This window comes from Lagenorhynchus albirostris, chromosome 4 (genome assembly GCF_949774975.1).
Source record: "Lagenorhynchus albirostris chromosome 4, mLagAlb1.1, whole genome shotgun sequence".
Lineage (NCBI taxonomy): Eukaryota > Metazoa > Chordata > Mammalia > Artiodactyla > Delphinidae > Lagenorhynchus > Lagenorhynchus albirostris.
In genome coordinates this window covers 100943776-100971243 of record NC_083098.1, presented here as the reverse complement: position 1 = coordinate 100971243, position 27468 = coordinate 100943776, and the positions used below count along the sequence as shown (strand labels likewise).

The window sequence follows — 27468 nt, the reverse complement described above, 5'->3', positions numbered from 1 at the left end:
CAGAACTAGAAGAAAAAATTTCACAATTTGTATGGAAACACAAAAGACCCCGAATAGCCAAAGCAATCTTGAGAACGAAAAATGGAGTTGGAGGAATCAGGCTCCCTGACTTCAGACTGTACTACAAAGCTACAGTAATCAAGACAGTATTGTAGTGGCACAAAAACAGAAATATAGATCAATGGAACAGGATAGAAAGCCCAGAGATAAACCCACGCACATATGGACACCTTATCTTTGATAAAGGTGGCAGGAATGTACAGTGGAAAAAGGACAGCCTCTTCAATAAGTGGTGCTGGGAAAACTGGACAGGTACATGTAAAAGAATGAAATTAGAACACTCCCTAACACCATACACAAAAATAAGCTCAAAATGGATTAAAGACCTAAATGTAAGGCCAGAACTATAAAACTCTTAGAGGAAAACAGGCAGAACACTCTATGACATAAATCACAGCAAGATCCTTTCTGACCCACCTCCTAGAGAAATGGAAATAAAAACAAAAATAATCAAATGGGACCTAATGAAACTTCAAAGCTTTTGCACAGCAAAGGAAACCATAAACAAGACCAAAAGACAACCCTCAGAATGGGAGAAAATATTTGCAAATGAAGCAACTGACAAAGGATTAATCTCCAAAATTTACAAGCAGCTCATGCAGCTCAATAACAAAAAAAACAAACAACCCAATCCAAAAATGGGCAGAAGAAGTAAATAGACATTTCTCCAAAGAAGATATACCGACTGCCAACAAACACATGAAAGAATGCTCAACATCATTAATCATTAGAAAAATGCAAATCAAAACTACAATGAGATATCATCTCACACCAGTCAGAATGGCCATCATCAAAAAATCTAGAAACAATAAATGCTGGAGAGGGTGTGGAGAAAAGGGAACACTCTTGCACTGCTGGTGGGAATGTGAATTGGTGCAGCCACTATGGAGAACAGTATGGAGGTTCCTTAAAAAACTACAAATAGAACTACCATATGACCCAGCAATCCCAGTACTGGGCATATACCCTGAGAAAACCAAAATTCAAAAAGAGTCATGTACCAAAATGTTCATTGCAGCTCTATTTACAATAGCCCAGAGATGGAAACAACCTAAGTGCCCATCATAAGATGAATGGATAAAGAAGACGTGGCACATATATACAATGGAATATTACTCAGCTATAAAAAGAAACGAAATTGAGCTATTTGTAATGAGGTGGATAGACCTAGAGTCTGTCATACAGAGTGAAGTAAGTCAGAAAGAAAAAGACAAATACCGTATGCTAACACATATATATGGAATTTAAGAAAAAAAAATGTCATGAAGAACCTAGGGGTAAGACAGGAATAAAGACCCAGACCTACTGGAGAACGGACTTGAGGATATGGGGAGGGGGAAGGGTGAGCTGTGACAGGGTAAGAGAGAGGCATGGACATATATACACTAACAAACGTAAGGTAGATAGCTAGTGGGAAGCAGCCGCATGGCACAGGGATATTGGCTCAGTGCTTTGTGACCGCCTGGAGGGGTGGGAGAGGGAGGGTGGGAGGGAGGGAGACGCAAGAGGGAAGAGATATGGGAACATATGTATATGTATAACTGATTCACTTTGTTATAAAGCAGAAACTAACACACCATTGTAAAGCAATTATACCCCAATAAAGATGTTAAAAAAAAAAAAGAAAGAAATATCTCCCTTGTAGAAACCACTGTGGTTAACATCTAATAAATACTGAGGACATATTTGGTGCTGGGTACTCAGCCAAGCCCCTAACTGACATCACTTTGTCATCCTTCCTTTACCCTATGAAGTAGCTTTGCTTGCTGAGGATTCGCAGAGATGAACACTAAGCCCAGAGGGTTGAACTACTCAGCCCAGGGTCTCACAGCCACTTGGCGGTGAAGGGGTTTTAGATCCAGTAATATCTGGATCCAGGGCCCCTCCTGTCTTACTCACTCTACCCTTTGGAATTAAGCAAATTAAGTAGGAAACTTCCATTTCCCTTTATCTCAGAATCAGGATGGTCTCTGCTGTGCCTCTCAAGATGCTATTGTTACCCCAAATATGTTCATTGCCCAATCATCTCTGTTTTCTAGAGACTTTTCAGGTAGGTAATCAATTTAGAAACATAACTACAATAACTTAGTTTTAATTTTGATTTAACATTTATTAATTTAACCATTGGTTTGTCTTTAAAGAAAACAATTTTTTTACCAACATGCTTATAGTATATAGCCATTATAACTAATTTCCCAAATTTTAACCAGCATTCATCACAATTACTGTGACGAATATTACATATTACAATAGCGACATTATGCATGGTTCCATATCATTAACACCAGACTAAATTTACATGTGAAATTGGATACAATGTGCTGCAAGTAATTGATGGAACGTTTCTGATACATTAAGTAAGTTCAAGTAATGAAATCACTAGCAGTCTTTGTCTTACTCAAACTAGCTATGAAAGATTGTATTAGGTGAACTGGAATGTTTGACTTTTATGTTATGGCTAAACTAAGGCCGGTGCTGGAATTAATCTTGTTGGTAAAGTGCAGCAGACACTAATACGATGTTGTTCATAGGCTGCCAAATCGGAAGAAACATTACAGGGGACTGGTACCTATGACAATCTCACGTCTTCCCCACTAACTGCTTTTGCCACATCGGAGTCGAGCCCACTGCCCTCGCCTTGACCACTGCCAGCTTCTCCTCCTATTTTCCCGGTGATATTTCTCGGTTAAGTTGTGAGATGACACATTGAGTTTCCTGGCCCAGAATCTTCATTTTAGTAGCGCTCAATCTCTATGAGCATCTAGGATGTGTGAGGAAGCACTTTGCTGCCCTGGTCACTCTGCCCCAGGGCCAAACTGAATGACCTCTCAGCAGGCTGCACCTCCCTTTTGTCATCCTGACTCCACAAAGTGTTGAAATGTAAGTCTACCAATTTAATTTTAATATCTCTTGAACTTGTCTCCTCCTCTCCAATGCCTTAACTGTAGTTCGGGCTGATATCAGCTCCTGTCTGGACTCTTGGATAAATAGCTGCTAAATGGACTTGTGTCTAGGAACACAGCCCTGATACCTTAACTTCCCCGCTGAAAATTCTCCAAGGGCGCCTCACCTCCTGCAAGATAATTCAGCCTCCTTAGCATCCTGCCTCAGATGTGTGAGGATCTGTCCTCCGCCACCTTACACAGCTTTCCTGTCACCCTCCTCTTTTGTATTCCACCTTCTAGGTGGTTTACAAATGCTTTCTCTTCATTCCCAGGCCTCTGCCTCACTCCCACTGCTTCCCATCCTGAGCCCTTATTCTCTTGAGCATCTCCGGCTTGTCCTTCAGACCTAGTTCATCAAGTCCATGGACAGGCTTCCCTGATACAGCCCCACCAGTGCCCTTCCTTGTTGATTCCACACCATCATCTGCTTTCCTTTATCCTGGCACTCACTGAAATTTCTGCTCATGTGTAAGATGCACCCTTCCCAATCCTAAATATGCATACCCTCTAAGTTATCTGGTTCCCATTATAAACAGTGACAATTCTGCCCCCAATTCCAGCGTGTGAGTGGGGATTTCCTCACACCATCAAGTTATCTCCAACACCAGATGTGTGTCTTATAATTGAACTTAACGCTGATACTTTCTACCTGGAGACAGAGCCAGGTAGACCCCTCCCAGCCCCCAGCTTCAGATGCTACTTGCAAGTATAGGTTGTCACCTGTGCTTCTGACCAATGGGTTACATATTGGAGGTTCCAACAAACCTTTTCTAGGGTTCAATGACTTTGCTAGAGCAGCTCACAGAACTCAGGGAAACATTTACTTACTAGATTACTTGTTTTTTTAAGAGGATATATCTCAGGAACATCCAAGTGGAAGAGATGCACAGGGCAAGGCATGGGGAAAGGGCTTGAGCTTCCATGCCCTCTCAGAGCCCCCAGCTCTCCCTAAATCTCCAGGTGTTCACCAACTGGGAAGCTCTCTGAATCCTGTCCTTTTGGGTTTTTAAGGAGGCTTCATTACAGAGGCATGATTAATTAAATCATCGGCCATTGGTGATTGAACTCAGTCTCTAGCTCCTCTCCCCTCTCAGGAGGACAGGACGGAGGGACTGAAAGTTCCAACTCTCTAAAATCAAGTGGTTGGTTCTCCTGGCAACCAGCCCCCACCTCTAGCTGAGGTTCAAAATTCACCTCATTAACATAACAAAAGACATCTTTGTTGTTCTCCTCACTTAAAACCCAATGTTTTAGGAGTTCTTTGTCAGAAACTGGGGACTAAGACCAAATATATATTTCTTTTCTTGGATATATATTTCTTATTATAAATCACAATATCACACATATATTAAAGAGTGATAATAATTCTACTCGCTAGAGACAAAGCACAGCCATTCAGAATATAAGCAAATAGATGATTTACACATTCTACCCATGTAATATAAATAAAATATACATAATAAAACAAAATAATACATAATATATAAGTAAATGTAATAAATATATAAATAAATATAAATAAAATATATTTTATTTATTATTATTCTATTATAAATAAATAATGTATTTATCTATGTGAATACTCGGGACATATTTCATCTTACTGATGCTTACATGTAGTATTTTATGAACAAAATTAAATACAAATCACTTGAAGTACATAATTTGAAAAGGAATTTCCTTATAAAATTGTCAGTGTGGTGAATGTAGCATTTTGTTATATTTAATTTCTTTCTTCTATCTCTCACTTATGGACCTTCGAGAGCAGAGTTTTTATCAGCTTTGTATTTCCAAGGCCTACCACAGTAACAGGCCCACAGTGGATGCCAGTAAATACTAATTAAATTGTTTGCTTTCTGGGTTTGCTGTCATGCAGTTGGGAAAATGCACTTTTCTTGTATAAACACATAGAAAGTACTAGAAAGCAAACTCAATGTGTTCTGTCATTCGCACTTATTTTGAAAGATAAGAGCAGCTTCTTGACAATACAATGAGGGAAAGTAACTGTTCTTAGGCTTTTTCTTTCCTCTCCTCAAAAATTATCAGGCAGTACTAAGAGAGAAGTTTATAACAATAGATGCCTACATTAAAAAAAGGAGAGATGTCTCAAATAAGCAATGTAACTTTATCCCTCAAAGAGACAGAGAAAGCACAAACTAAGCTTAAATTAGAAAGAGGAAATAACAAAAATTAGAGCAGAAATAAATAAAATAGAGAATAGAAAAACAATAGAAAAAAAATCAATGAAACCAAGAGTCGGTGTTTTGAAAAGATAGACAACATTGACAAACCCTTAGCTGGACTAAGAAAAAAAGAGAGAAGACTCAAATAAATAAATCAATCAGAACTGAAAGAGGAAATATTGTAACTGATGTTACAGAAATAAAGAGAATAATAAGAGACTACTATGAAAAATTCTGTGCCCACAGATTGGATAACTTAAAGAAAAAGTGGATAAATTCCTAGATACACACACACAACTTACCAAGATTGAATCATGAAGAAATAGAAAGTCTGAACAGACCTATAACTAGGAGATTGACTCAGTAATCAAAAACCTCCCAACAAAGAAAAGCCCAGCAGCAGATGTCTTCACTGGTGAATTCTTCCAAACATTTCAAGAACTAACACCAATGCTTTTCAAACTCTTTCAAAGAATTGATGTGGAAGGAATACTTCCAAATGAGGTCAGCATTACCCTGGTGCCAAAGCCAGACAAAGACATCACAAGAAAACTACAGGCCAATATTCCTGATAAACACAGATGCAAAAATCCTCAACAAAACACTAGTAAACCAAATCCAACAGCACATTAAACAGATCATGCACCATGACCAAGTAGAATTTATCCCTGGGATGGAAGGCTGAATCATCATATGAAAATCAATTAATGTGATACACCACACTGACAGAATTAAGGGTACAAATCATATGATCATCTCAATAGATGCAGAAAAAGCATCTACTGACAAATTCAATACCCTTTCATGATATATACTGTCAACTAGGAAAAGAAGGAAAGCATCTCTACATAATAAAGGCCATACATGAAAAGGCCATAGCTAACATCACACTCAGTGGAGAAAAACAGAAATCTTTCAATGGAGAAAAATAGAAACCTTTCCTTCTAGGATTAGGAGCAGGGCAAGGATGCCTACTCTTGTTGAGTGTTCTTATTACAATAATAATAATAATAATAATAATAATAATAAAGGAATAAAAGGCTCAAAAAGCAAAAAAAAAAAAAAAAAAAAAAATTACACCACCAAACTCAAATTTTCACCTTAGAAGCACTAAATCCCTTTCAATGTGTCTAAAGTCAAAGCATATTAAAAAAAAAAAATCTAAGACTTACCTCAAAACTTACAGCTCCATTGTGGTCCGTATCAAATGCATTGAACAGAAAATGTGCGTATGTGGTAGAGTCTGAAATGTTGAAAATAAAATAATAAGTTAGCATTTCATTATCCTACAAAGGATTTGTATAGCATGTCCCAAGCCTCTTTCTATCTAGGAAAATCTACTCTACCTCCTTTGACTTGTGCTTTCTTCTCAGCTGCCCACCTTCTCTCCATAGAGGATTGTAATTTGAGATTCATAGGTGTGAGTTACCTACAGAGGCCATTGGTGACAGAAGCTCTCTAAGTTTCTGGCTGGAAATGCTCTGAACACATGGGAGACTTAGGTGATGTTACTGACCCTGGGATGAGTAATGTTACCATAGATGGGTGTGAGGATTAACAAGATGCATCTGGAAATCGCATAGTGCTTGGCAGGGACTATCTCTAGAAGAAATAAAATAATAAAAATACTAATAATGAGGCACAGATGAATTGCTATTATTGGTGTTGTTATTATTAGTTTGTTCATCATTTTACAACCCAGATAAGGATATCAGGACTCAGAGAAGTTGAGAAACTTGCCCAAAGTCACACAGTCCATACGGAGTAGAGTGGAATATAACTTAGGTCTTTCTGACCAAAAAGCTAAGCTAGCCCATAGCCAGTAAGGCTGCCTGATGAAGTGGAAACCAGGGTGATTTGGGAAGTTTCTGAGGCCATGTTGAAAGTGGATTGTGTGGTCCTAAAGGTTCCCAGTTGAAAGCAGTGAGGAGCTCCTGCTTTGCCTGGGTCCTGGATGGGATTAGAGGCTCTGGGCAATGGTAGACAGCTTTGGACAGCTCTCTTGTCCCAGTGCCACATGATGGTACCTAATGATACTGAAGTTCTCTGAAATCTAACACTTCCTCTGAGTTTGCTTCAAGTAGGTTATTTCCCTCTAATTTTTCTTTCCTTCCATTTTTCTCCTTTGTCTCCCTAATCTCTGAAATTTCTGGCTTTATATTTTTAAAGTATATGTATTTTTCTTATTGTGTTCTTTTCTTAGTGCACAGTTTTCATTTTTAAGTGCTTCTGTGCTTGACCCTTGATCAAATTTACGTGATTCTTTTAAATGTTTCATCTCATGGGTTTTAGCCTTTTATTGTAACCTCTTTTATATTAAAAAATTATAACCTTTTAGCTCATTGGCTCTAGCCTTATATCTTCTTTTTAAAACCTCATCTATTTCTATTTTATAACTTTTAACCTTTAATTTTACTGGGATTTAGCAAAACTTCTGTTCGCCTTTTACTTTATGAACTGCTTTTTGAAGACTGTCAAGAAAGTAAGTCATAGAAGCAGGAGTAGAGAATAGCTCTCCCCAAATAAGAGAGAGGTCAGAGGTCATGCAAACTTCTCTCCTAGCTCTCAAGCATCCATGGCCTGTGTATGGATTTTCTTCCCTGAATGCCTCACCCCAATGGTTAACTCTGTTGCAGGCCATATATTTCACAAGGTAAATTGTATACTCAGTTTCTCAAAATGGTGGTGGTACTTTCTTTCACCTCTTATCTTGAAATATGATGTGAGGAACCACTTATTTTTAAACGTATGAATTAATAACACTGTTTACAATGAGCCAAACAGGCACCACAATTGGGCCTTAACGGTATGTAAAACTGTTGTTTGTAGAGTGGATGTCTATCTTGTGTTTATTGGTCACAGGAAGAAGCCCTTTCGGGTATGAAACCAGGGTTTTGACTACAATCAATTTAGTGAGATTGTTGGGAAGTTCCATATAGAATCATCAAGAATTGTCAGTCTATTTCTATTTGCAAAGTTGTTTTGCTCTCAACAGTACTTTTACGTAGACTTCTTGAACTACTTAGTGCCCTATGGAGAAATGAGCTGACAGATGGTATGCTAAACTTATTTTCAGGGAAGAAAAAATAAGGGATTTTGCATATTTTAAAATGAGCTTCATTAAGCAGGTCTCTTGTTACTTTATTTATACAGTAAGAGTAAGTGCCTTTACCTTAGCAAGCAGAACGCACCGTGAATAATGGCTCAGAACAAACGATGTTGGCAACTTTTAAAAACTTAAAACACAAGATAATGTAGGCATACAATAATTACCATCCTTCTCAGATGAGGTTGTTCTAGTTTAAAGCTTGACACAGGGGACACACACTCTCAAGGTTTTCCCTAATGTGGTTCAGAGGACGTCTTTTTCCTCTAAATGTACCTTGGCAAGTTTCCTGGAAGTGAAGCCAGTTTTCTAACCTACATATACCAGGCGGAGAGAGGTTGCTAATACAGTAGTGGAGTCAGATTGCCCGAATTTGAATCTCAGCTCTACCAACTATTAACCGTGTGACCTTGGGTGTGTTGTTTAACCTCTCTGTGACTCAGTTTCCTCAGCTACAAAATCATAACAATATGTACTTCAGAGAGTCATCATAAAGAGATTAAATGAGGTACTATACCCAAAGTTCTTAGAACAGTCCTAGGCAAATATTAAATGTTCACTAATTATTAGCTATCATTATTAAATAAATGTGATCAAATTTTTTTTTACAGATTAATACAGTTCACCTGAAAACATTTCTATTTTTTGTGAACTCTCAATTGTGTATCTAAGTGACTGAAGTTCTAACCTAATGGAACTTCATGCTCAGTGAAAACCAGTATAATTATATCATGAATGGTTTTGAGTTTCTGACTGAGTTTGGATTTCTTCAGTAGACATTCGGAGACAGTGAAAGATTTTAAAGAGGGGAATGATGCTACTAGCTTTGATGGGGTGAGAGGAAGGAGATAAGGCATTGGAAGTGTCTGACTGGGCACAGAGGTGGATTCTGTAGAGAGAAAGGAAACTGTCCACAAAACCATCTTGGTCTGATTTCATCTGACTGTGCTCTTCTTAAATACTCAGTAAATATTTGCTAAAAGGATGAATAACTGGCATCCTGGATTCTAGATTTCAGTACAGTTCAGGGCTCAAAAGAAATGGCAATGGTTTCTGCTCTTCCCATATGAGCTGACAGTCTTCTTTGACCATAATTCCTTCCGTATAACAAAAAGTTACTGAGTATCATATGATGACTTTGCTCAGTTTCCTGTAATTTTACTTGTGAAGCTGAAAATTAAGTGTTGAAATTTTACAGTTAGGGGACAAAATTTGTGGAGTCTTAAGACAGGAAGTGATCTTGGATACCATTTAGCTATTTATCTACATTTAACAAAGGCGGGAAGTGGGTGTAGGTAATGTTAGGGACGTAGTTATGGTCACCTAGTTAGTTAACGGTAGAGTTGGTAATGAAATCAAGACATTCCAATACTAACGCTTAGAAATAAAGGATGTTAGAACAGAAGGAAAACATGAGGATTCTTCTGTTCCACATCTGGTGAAGGAACAACCTGAGGCCCAGAGAAATAAGCTATTTGAGTCACACATTTTCGTGGGGGCAGAGAGTCTATCTGTAAACTCAGGACTCTTGACCTAGTCCAGTGTCTTTAACCCAATTATGACACAGTGACGATACCAACTAATCCCTTGGTTGAAAAGGCCATTGATACACATACATTTCAGAATATTTAAACAAATACACTTGATTATCATGTTCCAGGTCTGTGGTTGAAATCAGTCTGGTTGATTTCTTTCTTCCACTACAAATCCCCTACTCCCACCTGAATTCAGGCAAAAGGTACAGACTTAGATTAATGCATTTGAATATACAATTCATGGCAATGTTACTACAGTAAGGCAGGTTCACATACATGAGTGGTAGTCTCTGTTAAGTATGTTCTCTCTAAATCACCCTGAAAATTCCTAGAAATATTGTCTGCGCATGAGAAGGATATTCAGTGGGTGGAGTTATTTGGAAAAAAAAATTAAACCTTTATGTCCATAGAGCTCATCTAAGTGCCTCAAGTGTCTTGAATGCAGTGATTGTTCGATAAATATTTGTTGACTTAGATTCTTCTGACTGAAGCTCATTGATTCGTTCCTTCAGTAGCTGTTTATCAGGTGCCTTGTATAGTCAAAGCAAATGCAAAGTTCCTACAACAGAAGAAGGAGTAGCCCAGGAAATTGGAATTTTCATGAGCTTTAAAAATGCCTGGTGAGCTAAGAGTTTCTAAGCTAAGGTTTCCCCTGTAGGTGGCACTGAAAAGCATTGCTGGGCTTCCCTGGTGGCGCAGTGGTTGAGAGTCCGCCTGCCGATGCAGGGGACACGGGTTTGTGCCTCGGTCTGGGAGGATCCCGCATGCCGCGGAGTGGCTGGGCCCGTGAGCCATGGCGGCTGAGCCTGCGCGTCTGGAGCCTGTGCTCCACCATGGTAGAGGCCACAACAGTGAGAGGCCCGCGTACCGAAGAAAAAAAAAAAAGAAAAGCATTGCTGTAATGATACAGGTAATAGCACAAACAAGCCATTTCCTCTCGGCTTGTTTTATAGGAGACATACTTTATCCCTTACAAACAGGAAGATTCTGTTCAGTCCAGCTGTGCTGACATCCAGAACTCCAAACAAGTCGTGCTTGGTAAACCATCTTGCTAAGAAGTAGAGAAAACTAAAGAGCCTGACACAGTACAAATTGCAGAAGGTTCTGGCAATAAGACAAAGAACCTCCCTGGAGGAAACTGTGAGACATTGTGATTTATGGACCCATCATTATTACGACTCATAATGAGAGACATCTGTTGCTTTCAGGCCATCAACCTAAATAAATGACTACACAGAAATGTGAGGATGGCCATAACATGGATTTGCCTGCCATCGGAGAATACATTCCTCCTTAGGACATTTTCCCTTTTCTAGCGGCACTGCAAGATACAATTTGCATGCGCGATATTAATTTTTAAAATTGCAAGTCATCATTTTTAAAAATATTTCATTTCCTTCAGTAATGCTGGCTGCTTTTAGATTTATGCATTCAATTAACAGGAATAATCAATGAATTTTTAAGAGTGTAAAAGTGATCTTTCCACAAATCCCTTTGGACTTTGTAACAAGAATCCCTTGCAAAGGATTGTGCTTAAGTAGATGTTCTCTAATGTTGAAATGTTATTTTTCAGATGAGGATAAAATTTTAATGTGGAGTTGTATCCAATTTGTAGCATGTAATAACTTTCATTTGAGATAATCAAAAAATAAAAGATTTCCATTTGTGCTAAGTGTTTTTTTTTTTTTAATTTTTATTTATTCACTTATTTATTTTTGGCTCTGTTGGGTTTTCGTTGCTGTGTGTGGGCTTTCTCTAGTTGCGGCGAGCCGGGGCTACTCTTCCTCGCGGTGCGTGGGCTTCTCATTGCGGTGTCTTCTCTTGTTGCAGAGCACGGGCTCTAGAGCGCAGGCTCAGTAGTTGTGGTGTACGGGCTTAGCTGCTCTGCGGCATGTGGGATCTTCCCGGACCAGGGCTTGAACCCGTGTCCCCTGCATTGGCAGGCGGATTCTTAACCACTGCACCCTCCATTTGTGCTAAGTGCTTTGATATTAATGCCTATCAATATATTGTCAGACACTTAGTTTATAGTAAACATCATTCTTTTAAAAAATTCCATGGTTTTTAATAATTTAGAAATATGTGTTAAACAAATGATATTCTAAATTCCTTATCAATTCAGACAAAGGATCCATTACAATCCTGGCATCAGACCCTATGACCAATACCTGTCTGTGGGCTGTTATTAATGAGATCGGGTTGGGGAAGTTGTCACCTATGATGTATCCAAATTCACGTAATAGTGGGTCACCCTGTGTTTTCTCCGAATTCTAATTTAATTCTTTGAAAAGTCCATCTTAAGTGAAACTTTCTAGTTTGATAATCCATGCCCAAAATTGAAATTTTCAATTTCAATTTCAAATTCAACCCATTAAATATCTAAAGCCAAAAGTGAATCTAATTTTTGTATGAAATAATTAATATTTAAGTGTTGTATACATTCAAAGTGCCTTTTACAGATATTATCCCATGGTGAGGTGGATGTCATTCGTTCATCCATGCATTCACCCTGTTTTGCAGTGAGTATCTAGAGCAACTACTTGTCACTCACTGTTCCACGACCTGTGGATACAGCAGTGAGCAAAGCTGACAAAAACTGCCATTCCCTTGGAGATGACATTCTAGTGGAAAAAGAGACAGTAAGCAACAACACAAACAAATGAAATATATATTATTAGATGCTCTTGAGAGCTAAAGAGAAACATAAAGGAAAGGCCTGGGGGATATGTACGGTTGTCATTTAAGCCAGGGTGGCCAGAGGAAGCCTCACTGAGAAGGTGGCATTTGAATAAAAGCAGAGGCGGTGAGATATTGAGATGGATATTCGGGAGAAAAGAATTCCAGGCAGAGAGAATAATGAGTGAATTCAAAGGCCCAGAGATAGGACTTCCCTGGTGGTCCAGTGGTAAGACTACAAGCTTCCACTGCAGGGTGTGTGGGTTCAATCTCTGGGTGGGGAACTAAGATCCCACATGCTGCACGGCCAAAAATAAAAAATAAAAAAATAAAATAAAAAAACAAAGGCCCAGAGGCAGCAGCAGGACTGCTGTGCTGGAGGAAGGGCAAGAGGCCAGGACCTCTGGAATGAGGTGAGTGAAGGGGAGGGTCAGTGAAGGATGAGGCAGAGATAGAACAGGAGACAGTGACCTTGCCCTATGCTCTGAGTGGATGGAAGATTCTGTGCAGAGCAGTGAGACGACCTGGCTTACATTTTACCAGGATTACTCTGGCTCATGTTGAAAATACAGCATGGCTGGGGAGTGGAGAAGAGGGGTGGAATCAGGGAGACTTAGTTCAGAGACCACAGCAGTTATTTTGGCATCAGATGATGGTGGATCTTTTAAGTGGAATTTAAGTGAAAAGATGATGGCAAAGAAATGGATGAATTTCTCTGCACCTTAGTTTCCACATTCATTAGAAAGGGAGAACCATAACTCAGGTTGTTGGGAGGTGATGGGTAACACATGCCAAGGCCAGACACGTATTAGATACGTGATGAAAGGTGGCTACTTCAGCTCAGGCTCAATTTATCTGGATAGACTTTTTTTATTTCCTCCCTGTTGTTCAGCTTGTCTAATTGTGCCTACCTTGTGCTTTTATAATACTATATTTTTAACCCCTATCCTCACATTTATTTTTTTATGTTGACACTGTTCATCTGCTACTCTAGACTCTAACATTCTTTGGGGCAGGTACCACATCTCACCCCTCTTACATCATCAGCACCTAATACACAGCTGGACACAGAGCCGGCTGCAGGGCAAGTTTGAGCTGGGCATCCTGCTGAGTGATTGAAGGAGAGACTATAAGGTCCAGTGGCAAATATATCTCTCACTCGTCTCTAACAGGTATGTATTATCATTATGCGTTCCTTGTTCTCTTTCCAATTAAAATAATGTCTAGGGTGGTATTAATTTTCTTAGATGTAGGGGTAGGGCTGATAGTGGAGAGTTCCTGAAAGAGAGAGGAAGAGCAGAAAGAATATTAGATGAGGTTACAGAAAAATCTGGGTTCTAACCTAGATCTGCCGCTTAGTGGATGTGTGACTCTGAGCAAAACATTTAGCTTCTCTAAGCCCTGGATTTCAGATCCGAAAATTGAGGATAATTCCATTTGTCCTAATTTTGAGAGTTGGGAGAATGAGACATATAATGCATGTGAAGGCTTTGTGGCATATCCAGGACTCACCCATCATAGTTAGAAAGCACCGCGCCTTTGAGAGATGTGGTATCAAGCACACAGTAATACTGCTTGCATTAAGCTAAAGAGTGAACGCTAGGGTATTTGATAATCTGTAAGTAGCTCACTTTTATGATGTATTGAGAATCGTATGCACTGCATACTGTGTATTAATTCTCTGACATAAAGATGAAAAATGTAGAGTCATGCCATGAAAGATTAAACCAAACTCAAGATTGCAAGCATAATTCTAACTGAGAGTAGAATTCACTGGTCCACATTTGTACTTACCTCCCTGTGGAAAGAACTGCGAGTAAATCTCTTTGAAGGTGTCTTCGTTGACAACCCCGCTGGGGCATTCCTAGAGAAAGTGGTAGAGAGGCAATATGAGCAAAGTGTTCATAAAACTGATTTTGTGCCCATTTGAAATAGAACTGCCTAGGTGCAAAGCTGCAGCAAGAAAGTTCCCCATCCACCCATTATCACAAAAAGAAAAAAAGCACACTATAAACTTCTCTTTGTTCCAGTTCTCACAGACTGAAAAAAAAGTTGCTCTTGTAAAAATCTTTGCCTAGTATCAGCATCAAAGCTGGTCTGACACATTAAAAAAACACACTGCTGTTTTTAAGAACATGTATGTATATTATCAACGAGGTAGGAAAAAATTACTTCGTTTTTCATATATCAAGGACATTGCAAGATGCTTCTGATGTGGTCTTGGCTGAGTCCTGGTGCTGTATCCTCTGGAGATGTGCTGGACCCCCATAATCTTTAGTTCAATGAGAGAATGCTGTGCTCCCTTTGGGTATAAGGTGGCCCAACAAGTCTCAAACAGAAATAGTTACTAATTTCTGTTAACAGATTGTAGGACTGAACGATAACATTGTTAGTAATAAGTAACTCTGAGTAAGGCAGGACCTGAAGATCTGTTGAATTTCTGGAGAGGAAGGTTTGAAAAGAAACAGGCCTGAACATAATGAATTCCCACCTTTGTCCCATGGTTGGAGTTATTTAAGACTAAAGGATATTGACCTTGGGAACTCCACTAATGTTGGACTACTGACTTGGTGGGACCAGAGGGTAAATGTACCCCTCTGAGATTGGGCATTTTCTGTAAAAGGAGCTGCAATCTAAAATGTTAGAAAAGATCTGCCTTGATGCCGAAATCAGGACTAAGTAAGTGGACTTGAGACTGAGGTAAGCGCAAAAACGCTTTCACTCTTTGGAGTTGCAAGAACAATCTGGTCAGGATTCTGAACTGGAGACACTCCTTGAGCAGTGGAGACTGACAATCACAAAATAATCCAACATAAAACCACATGTGGGACGTTAATCGTACACTGAAAGTAGGGAAGTGATAAGTTCTATCCATTTCTTCTGAGTAGCTTCTTGTGAACAGGTGCATCTTACCTGAGCTCCCTTGCTTCAGTTCTCACAGGACCCCATTTCCCTGCCTTTAGACATGAATATTCTGTATACTTTAAATTTGACACTGTTACTGGGATCTTCAAAAATCATTTGTGGTCTTTAAAGCTTTTCTTAACTCTTAAAAATCATTGTCCCTTCATGAATAAACTTGATGTATTAATTTGATCTTTCTTTATTCTAATGAGCCAGTTATTCACAACTATAATGTGCTTCACATGAGGAATTTTCTGTTTTTTCCTTTGTTGGTTTGAAAGGTAGTACCTTTGATATATAAACACAGTTTCGAATAGTAGTTTCAATGTGAACTTGTGTTTATAGAGCTCGTCAATGTGGATTTTCCCCATTTGATCATTATAATAAACCTATGACTTAGGAATCTCTATTCACTGAGGAAGAACTAGGCTATGTGGTAAAGTGCCTTGTTACTCAGCTAGCCAGTGGGAGAGCTGGAATGTGAGCTTGGAACTTTCCAGATCATCACAAGGTTTTGAATGAAATAAGCCCTGTGGAAATAATGACCCCAAGGACCTAAGAGGATTGGAGCAAAAAATGACAGCCAACAACAAATTAGGAAAAAAGCAAGCAAGCAAATTATGATGGTTAATTTTACATGTCAACTTGTCTGGGCCACAATGCCCAATTATTTGGTCAAACATTATTCTGGATCTTTCCATAGGGTGTTTTTGAATGAGATTTACATTTAAGTTGGTGGATTTTGAGTAAAAGAGATTACCCTCCATAATGTGGGTGGGCCTCACCCAATCAGTTGAAGACCTATAGAGCAAAATGCTAATCTCTCCAGAGCAAAAGGGAATTCTCCAGCACATTGCCTTGGGAGCTAATATGCAACATTGGTTCTTCTTGGTTCTACAGCAGACTGCCCTTGGACTTGAACTGCAATTCCTTCCTGAGTTCCTGAGTCTCCAGTCTGTCTCTCTCCTCCATCAGATTTTAAGTCTTCACAATCATGTGAGCCAATTGCTTAAAACAAATTACTTTCTGTATATATACACATCTATTGGTTTTTATTTCTCTGGCAAATCCTGACTAATACATAAGCAAATGAACAATCAACAGCTACAACTCCAAAAGGAAAGAAGATGGCATGTAGATAGCTCATCACTCAAAAGTTTTGACTAAATGACTCTGTCTAGTTGGCAGCAACAGAACCAATTTTAAAAGCAAATAAGCACTTTGTAGTTGGACCCTCTCATGCATGGAAATTGTGATTTATTGGCTATTTACCTCTGAGCCATCTGCTGGGGATAGGAAGGCGAGAACAAATAGATGGCTGTCTGCCATCAGGTGGTGAATTTGTGCAAGGTCAAAGCTGGAAACTTGCCTTGGAGTTCAAATGATTCTAGCCAGAGACAAAGATGGGAAATGAACGGACACCTGCAGCCAGCAAACTTGTCAGCTGTCTCTAATCTCTAGATGTATTTGATAGATATATCTTATAATGTGAAATGAAATTCAGAAATTGATGGTCTCATATGTCTGTTTTATGTTTAATCACATGTCTGTGTCAAACGAAATCCATTCTCTGCCAACTAAAAACTCCTGGTCAGGGACTTCCCTGGTGGTCCAGTGGTAAAGAATCTGCCTTCCAATATAGGGGATGTGGGTTTGATCCCTGGTTGGAGAACTAAGATCCCACATGCTGTGGAGCAACTAAGCCCATGCGCCACAACTACTGAGCTCTCGCACCTCAACTAAAGAGCCTGCATGCTACAACTACAGAGCCCATGTGCTCTGGAACCTGTGCACCACAACAAAGAGCCCGCGCACGCAATGAAAGATCCTGGATGCCACAACTAAGGCCCAACGCAGCCCTAAAAATAAATAAATAAAAATATTTTTTTAAAATTAAAAAGACAAAAATTTCTGGTCAAGTTTTAGGGTGGTAAGTCTCATCAAGTGAATCTGTCTTTATCCATCTTATATTTATTACATTAACTTACATCTTTAACCCATGCATACTGTATGTTTATTATTCTAAGAACTTTTCTGGGAAACAAGGCAGCAGCAATAAACAAGTTAAATGTTGTGCCGTCATGGACCTACATCCAAATAGAACAAGAAAGGTCAGAAGCAACATAAAAGAACACACAAAAGTAACAGTCCATAGAATGGTGATCTTTTATTTATTCTAAAGAGTTCTTACGGGAAAGCAATTCATTTTACTACCTTCAGGTAAAAAAAAAAATTAATCCGATTTTTTAAGTCTCTAGTGATTTACAAAATGGTATGAATGATCTATTCTCTAACTCTTCCCTCACCAGTTCTGTGAAGTCATTTCTGCACAAAAGAGGTATCTCCACCTCTCCATTAAGAATGAATTTGACGAGGCCCTGCGTACAGCTAAGTGTATACCATAAAAGATGTGGCTGTGTTAGGTTAACTCTTGCTGCTGTAACAAACATGCTCCCAAATATATAACTTAAATATATATAAATGTAAAAGAATGTAGTATATTTCTTGCTTATCCAACAGTCTTGGAGGGTGGGGAACAGATCAGAGTTCTTAAGGGACAGAGGCTAATGAAAGCTTGGCCATCGTCATGTGGCGTCTATGTGATCATTTAATCTGAAGGAGAAAAAGACATTGAAGAGTGACTATTAAAGGTGTTTATGGACCAGGTCTTAAGGTGGTACATATCCTTTCCACTCTTATACTTTTGGTGAGAAATCACTTAATATGTCCACCCCAAACCACAAGAGAAGGCTCATGCGCCCAGGAAGAAGATAAGAACACAGACTTGGTGAACTGTTAGCAGTGTCTGTCTCGGAGCCTTATTTGAAAATGCTCCAAATGTCTGTGCTCTGAAATAGTTCTCCCGCTGATGCTTTAATAGAACCATCATCACATCACTTAGCCATATAAATTCTTTTCATTTTCCCTGGAGTCATTTTTAAAGGATGACATTTTCAAATAAACAAGTGCAGTAAGGCCTAGATATCTAAGTATGAATTTGTTATTAGGATTTCTTTACTCTAAGAGGAAGAACCCAAGAAGCAGTAGAATTCCCAGCTTTAGAGAGAGTGAGGAAAGCTTCACTCGTATATACTTTGAGAAGTTGCTATAACCTTCTATAAATTTTATGGCTTCTATATTATATTTTCTAATGACATTTCATCTGATTATTAGCAAGTGATCATTTCATGAATATATGTTGTCTATAGAAAAAAATAAATAAAGATTATCCTTAATTATGCTACTGTAAAACTATTTTAGTCTTCTATCTAAGCATGTATTAATATGCTGTACAAATAAAATTAGAATAATGTAAGAATATAGTATTGCATCTTCTTTTTTCTTACTGTAACAAAATATCCTGAGCATTTTCCATGTCATCATTATTAATGGCTGCATAATAATGTGTCCATTGCACTTGTCATATTGTTGGATATTTAGGGGATTTCAGCATATTTTTGAACTACATAGGAATAACAATGTAATTAACATTCTAGTGCATGTATCTGTGATTGCACCTGTGGTTCTTTCTTTATAACCAATCCCAGAAGGAGACTCACAAGACCAAAGGGCTTAAACTATGTTAGGTTCTTCATAATGCACAGTCACATTGATTTCCAGAAAGGCTGTACCCATATGTGCTACCACCACTTGTTTATGAGAAAGTTTCACATTGAGAGGGGTTGCTGACCAGAGTCACGTGGTAATTTGACACTCACCAAATCCCATGAACAAGCAACAGTAATTTGCTTTCCTCATGAATCTAACCATAATTCTGAAAATTATCAGAGGACATCAAGGCATTTGTCCAGATCCCTCCAGATGTGCAAGTTTTTCATGCAGACAAGGATGCTTTGATGGCAGGCTGCTGGACCACATCACCATAGCTGTTTAATGAATGTACATTCAATGCCTTCTTACATACATCATCTCTTCTAACATTTTCACTAACCCTGAGGTGAGGAAAATGAAGCTTGCAGAGATTAAAATGAAGAAACCTGTTGGCATCACATTGTTTTCAGAGGCATACATGTGTTTATTCTTTGAACAAACAGTTATATAGTGCCTTCTGTGCATCGAGCACTGTTCTGGGCAACAAAGAAACAGAAGTGAATTTTTTTTTAATTTTATTTTTGCTTTTATGGAATTTAAAGATTAGTGGAATCAACCTCCCTGACTCCATTCATTGCAATGTTAGCCTTCTGGATTATCATCTTTTTCTCCATCAGGACTGAGAAAGTGGCCTTCTGGTGCACAACATTGTTTGCCTCCAAAGCCACCCATCATGGCTGTGTTGGAGAGAGCCATGTGCAAAAGGAAGACTTTTCAACCCAAACTGGGGATATTGATTAAGAAAAAAATTTTTTAAATTAAAAAAAAATGTATCTGTTATGACCAGCGAGTTTCCTTTAGTGCTTCTTAAATCCTTTGGAATGATATGATCAGGATGCAATGAATGTGGAATGAGATTTTCTCAGCACGTAACTGCCATACTTTTGTCAAGTGGTGAAGAGACGCTTGCCCTTTGGGGCCTTGTAGATGTGTTCTTCTCAGCTCCCTTAGGTAGGGTTATGAGAATGTGTCAAGATCAGTTGTAAATGTTCTATGATTACTTTGCTGCTACTAATATCAGTATTAATAAAAGAGATTTTTATAAGAATAATTAGCATCATGATGATGTTGATGATAAGTTAATACATTGTGTTAAATGCTTTACATGGATTTTCTCATGTGAATGGACAGATGCTAGCATTACCTCCATTTTACATAAGCAAACTGTTAGGGAGAAACTACCCACGTTCTCATAATTAGAAAATGGCAGAGCCTAGTCTATTGATCACAGAGTCAGGAAACTTGAGTGTTTAAGCAACTTTAGAGATACAGGTTCCCCCTGCTCTCCAAAAGTAGAGTGCTCCTATGAAACCTTCTGTAAGCTGAAATGGCAGAAAACACAGAAGCAATTACCTAGGACACACCTTGCTAATGTGTGCAGAAAATAAGTTGAGATAAAGCAGAGATGCTCACAGATAGACAGTGGGATATTACTCAGTCATAAAAAGAAATGGAATTAAGTTATTTGTAGTGAGGTAAATGGACCTAGAGTCTGTCATACAGAGTCAAGTAAGTCAGAAAGAGAAAAACAAATACTGTATGCTAACACATATATATGGAATCGAAAAAAAAAAAAAGATACTGATGAACCTAGTTGCAGGGCAGGAATAAAGAGGTAGACATAGAGAATGGACTTGAGGACATGGGGTGGGAGGGGGAAGCTGGCGAAAAGTGAGGGAAGCATCGACATATACACACAACTGAACGTAAAATAGTTGGCTGGTGGGAAGCAGCTGCATAGCACAAGGAGATCTGCTCCGTGCTTTGTAACGACCTAGAGGGGTGAGATAGGGAGTGAGAGGGAGACTCAAGAGGGAGGGGATATGGGGATATATGTATGCATATGGCTGATTTGCTTTGTTGTGCAACAGAAAATGACACAGTATTGTGAAGCAATTATATTCCAATAAAGATCTATTTTAAAAAAACAATTATGGAGGCTCAATGCTGAGATGCAAAGTGTAGTTCTTCTTAGGGAAGGAGATTGGTGGTGTTCCTTTATGCTTGAGGTGTGCAGCCTCTATATCAGTTAGCTGCAAAATGAACGCTGAATGCTATTTTCACTTTTCTCCTTTTTATATAAAAGTGAAAAATCCTCTTCAGACTTCTTTTGATTAGGGAAAACAGGTACTAATACAGGTCTTTCATAAAGAGAACTTTTGAAAAGCGGGGTATACCTGTAATCCAGTCCAATGGCTTCATTTTAAAAACAAGGAGACTGAGGTTGAGGTTACAGGAATTGCCATAAACCACACAGCGGGCTGCTGAGCCTTACCTTGTGTCTGTGTTTCCTGATGTCTAGGCTGATGTGTGGACATTGCAAACACCCTCATGTCCATACAATAGCTGGTATCATTCTGCCAGGAAGCATTTAGAATAATTTAGTGAAATGCTTATGCTCCTGGGCTCTGGAGTGAAGTAGAAGGACTGCGCTGAACCTCTGCTTAAAAGCTGCATAGCTTCAAATTGTTTCATCTAAGTCCTATTGTTCTCCTCTGTAACACGGGGATAACTATTGACACCAGAGGTGTGTTATGAGAATCAGTAAGATAATGCACGTTATGTTATTATCTTAGTCCTCTTCTTTGTGCACCGTATTTGCTCATTAAATATGAGCTGTTAGTATAATGTTAATAATCTAGAATTTGGTAAGCAGAACTCCATGATACAGAGAGTCGCTGTAACCTCAACATGGCTATACCAAGGTTAAATGGTATTCATCAAAGCAGTTGATCCCAGTAGAGTACCAGTCTGATATAATCCAATGAGCCTATAAAACAGATATGAGTTACGCCTCCTCCTCTAGTTTTATAAATTGAATCTGCTCTCTCTAATATCATCAGAGTTTACCCTCAAAGGCAGGGGAATACTGCAGTTGTAAATGACAGCTGAGAAGAATAAAGGCTACCATACTGGAAATAAATGTCAGTAGAAACCCAGGAGACTTTTTATTCATTAATTTAAGGAAAAGTTTTCCCTACTAATGCTTAGATGAGTACATTAGAAATAAAGTAGTCCATGAAAAGTGTTGGGAATGGTGCTTTGAAGGGAGATCCACGTATGCATAGGAAATTGCTAAAGAAATTATTTTCTGAGGTGCATTGTGAGTTCCTATACTTTTACCTCTTAAGAAAGCCTTTCAGCATTTGCTCGAAAGTTGTCAGAACTCTGGTGGAATGCTCTAGAAATGGTTACAGTGATATGCTCTAGAAATGGTTACAGATGTATTTTCTTGCTAATATTTGTCCACTACTCCACTGGCTGAAATCTCCTCTTCCCATAAATGATTCTGTTCGGTGTATACCATCTCCTCAGGTTCAGAACAATTATTAAACATTTAGAGATACCTCTTCAGGAATCAAAAAAAAAAAGGAATTATGGTACAAAAATATCATGGAGAAAAAGTAAAAGTCCTTGTGAAATAAATAACTCCTTGGGAACCCTTTTATGATATCTAAAATGTCACATCTTTTAAGCATCTATGTTTTTCATCAACTCTCACACCTACTCCTGCTGCCAAGGAAGGCATACATGACAATGGTTGTGAGGTGCTTAAGTTGAAAACCTAAGGTTTCTACCCACAGAAATGTAATGACATCCATGTTTCATCCAGAGACTGTTTTTTCAGTTATTCTTTCTGACAAAGGAAGTAGACTGACATCTTTGATAAGTAGCACAGCAGACTGTGGGTGGAACAAAAAGGGAACACAAAGACTGGACACTGGGCACTCAGACCAGAGAAGAAAACGAGGGAGACTCACATCGTTCCCCAAATAAGAAGAGCATCCATTCTTCTGGCAAAAATAGATGGCAGGTAAGTTGGCCATCTTAGAGGAAGTTACCTTCTTAAGCAGTACAATTGTTACAGACCACACTTAAAGCGAGCTGGGTACGAGTTCATAAGCAGAGACCAGAAAGCATCTTGGACACTTAGAAGAACATGCAGCAATAACCCATGAGATACACCGAAAGGGAACCTGATGAATTGGACAAGACAAGAAGAGGATTTCAGGTGTGTGTCTTTAGGGTTTTTTATCAACAAATTCTTCCTGCTTCCAAACCCATGGGAAGATTGTGTTTCATGGGTCCTTAATGGTTTGCTGGAACCATGTGTCAAACTGCCCAATGAATGGGAAGTAAAAGTGACACTGTAATATTGTGATTTATAATAAGAAATATATGTTTGGTCTGAGTCCCCATTTCTAGCACAGAGCTCCTAAAACCATGAGAGAGATAAAGTTATCTCTTGTTATGTTGATGAGGTGACTTTTGGACCCCACTCAAGGATGGGGGCTGGTTGCCAGAGGAGCCAACCAGGTGATTAGAGCATTGGAACTTTCAGTCCCACCCCCTGACCTCCAGGAAGGGGAAAGGGTCTGGAGATTGAATTCAATCACCAATGGCTAATGATTTAATCAACCATGTTTATGCCATGAAACCTCCCAAACCCCCAAAGGACAAGTTCAGAGAGTTTCGGGGTTTGTGAACACATTGAGAGTTGGGGAGAGTGGCATGCTCAAAGACATATTTGAAATTCATCTGAGAACTCAACTGTTTATGTAATATATGTATATATTTGTTTATACTTAAGTGAATTTAATCATAAGCTATTAAGTTCTTATTTTGAGTATGAATCCAACTGTTTATTAATTACTTACTACTTTACAAAGTCATAACTTAAAACTACTTTCAAATTACCACATGGACTCCATCTAATTATTATAGTTAAGATTCTGGTGTCTGGAGTGCCCCCAGATCAGATAAGAGGTCTCTTTATGGGAGGATGCTTAAACAAGTTGTATTTTTGTCTGACTGTGTTTTATGCTACAGATGTATCATAATTGTTTGTATATATTTAACATCTGAGAAAGTGGCTTTTATTTTCTTAGTTTTCAAGATGTGAACGTATCAAGCTGAGTTATAGTATAATTATTTCATAGGCAAGACAACTTTTTATCCTTTGAGATTTAAAAAAATATTTCCCATTACTTAGTTGATTAAATTGTGAAAACAAAACACCCCATCACCTCCAGCAAGGATGACTTTCGAAAGGTAGATGAAGTGAATTCACTGATACAATAAAGATGATGGATGGAGACTTTCATTCTCAGAGACGTATCATTGGGAAGCATGACTGTCTTCACATATTATTCCACCCTGTTTAATATGTAATCCAATTGGAAAAGCATAGATTCTTTAAAATTAAATTTCCATTCTCCACTTCCCTCGTTTGAAACTGGGGCTGCTCTGGAAAGTCACTCTCCTAGTAGCATGACAATTTAAAGATGACTTGGTATTCTACAGTTGGAGGAGAATTTTCAAAATTTACATGGTGCAATGCCATGAACTGTACTGCTCTCATCACTAGATTCTGTTTGTGGACTCCACTTCTCCCTTTAGACTTGGTAAATACCTTGAAGGCAGGGACTGATTTTTATAGAGCCCAGCAGTGTTCACAACAGAGTATTAAAAATGTTTATCTTGAATGAATAAATACAGAAACAATTCTTAGCTTTTAAGAAACTAGAAAATAAACTTGATCTGGCAGTTTCCTTTAAAACTTGTGTGCAAGTTTTTAGAACTCCTTGCACTCCAAAACAATTTTTTTTCTCTGTAATTCTTCTGTTCTCTTCTATCCAGTTGTGCTGAGGGGGAATTTTTGATGCCTTGTGCTATATTATTCAAGGTCACCACTTTGTCTTAAATACCTCTCTGTCCCTGGACTTTTGAGGTCAAAATCTTGGTTCCACTTCCCAAACCTCATGACTGCTTATCATAAATATAATCACAGAAATTAAGGGGAGACCACCAGGGTCAAGAGAAAACACTTCTTAGTTCAACACAAATTTTAAAAACCTTACCGTATTCAACATTTGGGCTGTTAAAAACTCATTTCAGAATGATAAGATTAGCCCTTCAGTTTTCAGAGCATACAACCTGATCACTAAGAACTAAAACTAGCTTTAAATTTTTGTTCCAATATTCCCAGGTGTTTGAACTCTTAGCAAGTCATTTATTCTCTCTTAGTCTGTTTCCTCATCTGTAAAATAACCTCTAAGGAATACTGACATCACAGGGAAATAAAACAAATGAAAATTAAAATAGATAATGAAAAAGAAAAAAAAAACTGGATACAACCAATACATTAGATATTTTGCTGCTTCCAAAATTTGCATTAAGAACCTTCTGTATTCCCCGAATATACTCCTTGGGGCCAAAATGAGGCCAAAGTGGTTAAATATGAATTTCAGATTGGAAAAAAAAGGGGGAGAAAGACTTTCCTACTTAATATTGGAAAAGAGATGCGTGCTGGGTGATAATCAAGATTCGACTCAGCTGCTAAAGCGTGAGATGTAGGCACATCCTCAGCCCCACGAGGCCCCACTGTCACCCAGGATGAAGGAGAAATATAAGGTACAAGGCACATTTTCTCCTCATCTCCAGCTCTACTCTCTAACTGTGTGGAAGAGGGAAATATTATGTGAGATTTACAGCCAAAACAAAAAACCCAAAACACCAAAAAATAGGCTCCGGTTTCAGCTGTACTAACAAAGAAGTCATTGAAATGTCCCAGGATTCTGAGTCTCAGTCTATAAAATGTGAAAAGTAACAGCATTTTATAGTGAAGAAATGGTAACTCATTGACATTATGTATATAAAGATCCTAGTACTCTTCTAAGAATTAGACAAATGTTGATTTCTTTTAACATTCCCTTTTCAAGTCACTTATGTTGATTCTGCAAAATGAAATTGCCCATATTTTGCAGGAAGAGGCTTCCCAGGATCTGGCCCAAGTCCTGAGCCTTTATTGGAATGCATGTAGAGTTATTTGATTCAAAGAGTATTCAAAAAGGGATTTTCCCAACTTTACACAAAAAAAGGGTTCAATTGGTCGACTCATTGTGTTGCTTCCAACATGAGTAAATTCTACAGGTACTCAAAAAATCGTCTGAGGACATAAAAGACAAAAGTGTCCAGAGAGCTGGTCTGTGTACAGTTTTCAATTGCTGTACAACAATACCACAAACTTGGTGACTTAAAACAACACAAGGTTATTACCTCACAGTTTTGAGCGGAAAGAGTCTGTCATGGCTTGGCTGTGTTCTCCACTCAGGGGCTCACACACAAAATGTTGGCTGACTCTGGTTCTCACCTGGACTTTGTAAACCTCTTCCAAGCTCATTCAGATCTTTGGCAGAATTCAGTTCCTTTTGGTTGTAGGACTGAGGTCCCTGTTACCTTGCAGGCTATTAGCCAGTGGCCTCTGTCAGCATTCTTTTCACATAAGTTCCTCCATCTTCAAATCAGCAAAGGTGTATCGAGTCCCTCTTACCCACTGATTCATTCTACTTCCCTTATCATTTAAAGGGCTCATGTGACTAGATCAGACTAATAAGGGTCTCTCCATTTTAAGTTCAACTGATTTGGGACTTCAATTACATCTGCAAAATTTCTCCACAGCAATACCTGGATTAATGTTTAGCTGAATAACCGGGAGACAGGAGTCTTGGGTGGGTCATCTTAGCTATCTGCCTACCACATCTGCTTTGTTTCAGTATGGGCTGACTTTGGTTTTCATAGCAGTTTCTGTTTAACAGTCTTTTCTATAGTTACATTTACAGTATATCAAACAATAGAAACTCTTCAGACTTGTACAAATACTGTACTATTTTCACCACAACTAGCAACTATACTACTTGCAGTCCTAGTTTAACAAGATTTGGAAGGAATATATCCTGCCGAGGCTGTGCTCAGCCGTGTACAGGACCAGCTGAGACTGCAAAACTGCATATTTTTTTAATGAACGCTATGAACAGTATTCCATACGCTGAGGTGTGCCCTGTCCTTATTTATTTCTGCTCTATATCACCAAGGTCATTATGCAGATTTTATGAATTGATTAGATCACTTTCAAATTGGCATGCCATCAGCCTAATGATATTGGAAAAAAAAAAAAACCTCAACAAAAAATCTACTTAAAAAATCATGGGCTTCCCTAGTAGCGCAGTGGTTGAGAGTCTGCCTGCCGATGCAGGGGACACCGGTTCGTGCCCTGGTCCGGGAAGATCCCACATGCCGCGGAGCGGCTGGGCCCGTGAGCCATGGCCGCTGAGCCTGCGCGTCCAGAGCCTGTGCTCCGCAGCGGGAGAGGCCACGGCGGTGAGAGGCCCGTGTACCACAAAAAAACAAAAAAAACAAAAAAAACATGTAATTTTTCAATCAGAAAGAATAAAACACTAAGATGCTATTCATGTACGTGTACAGACATAAACACAATTGTAAGAGAATCTATTTTCTGAAGCTTTGCAATAACCATATACTCTTTCAGTCTAATTTTCCCCACCGACCAAATTGGCTGGATTCTGGCTCTCTGATGACTTCATTGTGTCTGTTGTCTCTTGACTTCTTATGTGAGAATATACATTTTCCTCATTCTGTAAGCTGTT

The 27468-nt window shown here is 38.7% G+C and overlaps 2 protein-coding genes across 4 annotated transcripts in view; one reads left to right on the top strand and one right to left on the bottom strand.

Moving 5' to 3' along the window:
- PACRGL (parkin coregulated like) overlaps positions 1 to 11233 on the top strand; it is a 51461-nt gene extending 40228 nt beyond the window's left edge. The window contains exon 12 of one of the 2 annotated variants that reach the window (XR_009540374.1): positions 10810 to 11233. The gene's annotated coding sequence lies outside the window, so the exon portion shown is untranslated. Of the gene's footprint in view, positions 1 to 10782 lie in introns of both variants that reach the window. The other variant, XR_009540375.1, reaches the window with a different exon arrangement.
- KCNIP4 (potassium voltage-gated channel interacting protein 4) overlaps positions 1 to 27468 on the bottom strand; it is a 231020-nt gene that overhangs the window by 19002 nt on the left and 184550 nt on the right. For both annotated transcript variants that reach the window (XM_060148436.1, XM_060148437.1), the window contains exons 3-4: positions 14300 to 14369; positions 6361 to 6431 (exon numbers count right to left, since the gene is read on the bottom strand). In XM_060148436.1, the coding sequence (XP_060004419.1) occupies positions 6361 to 6431; positions 14300 to 14369 (141 nt within the window). The remainder of the gene's footprint in view (positions 1 to 6360; positions 6432 to 14299; positions 14370 to 27468) is intronic.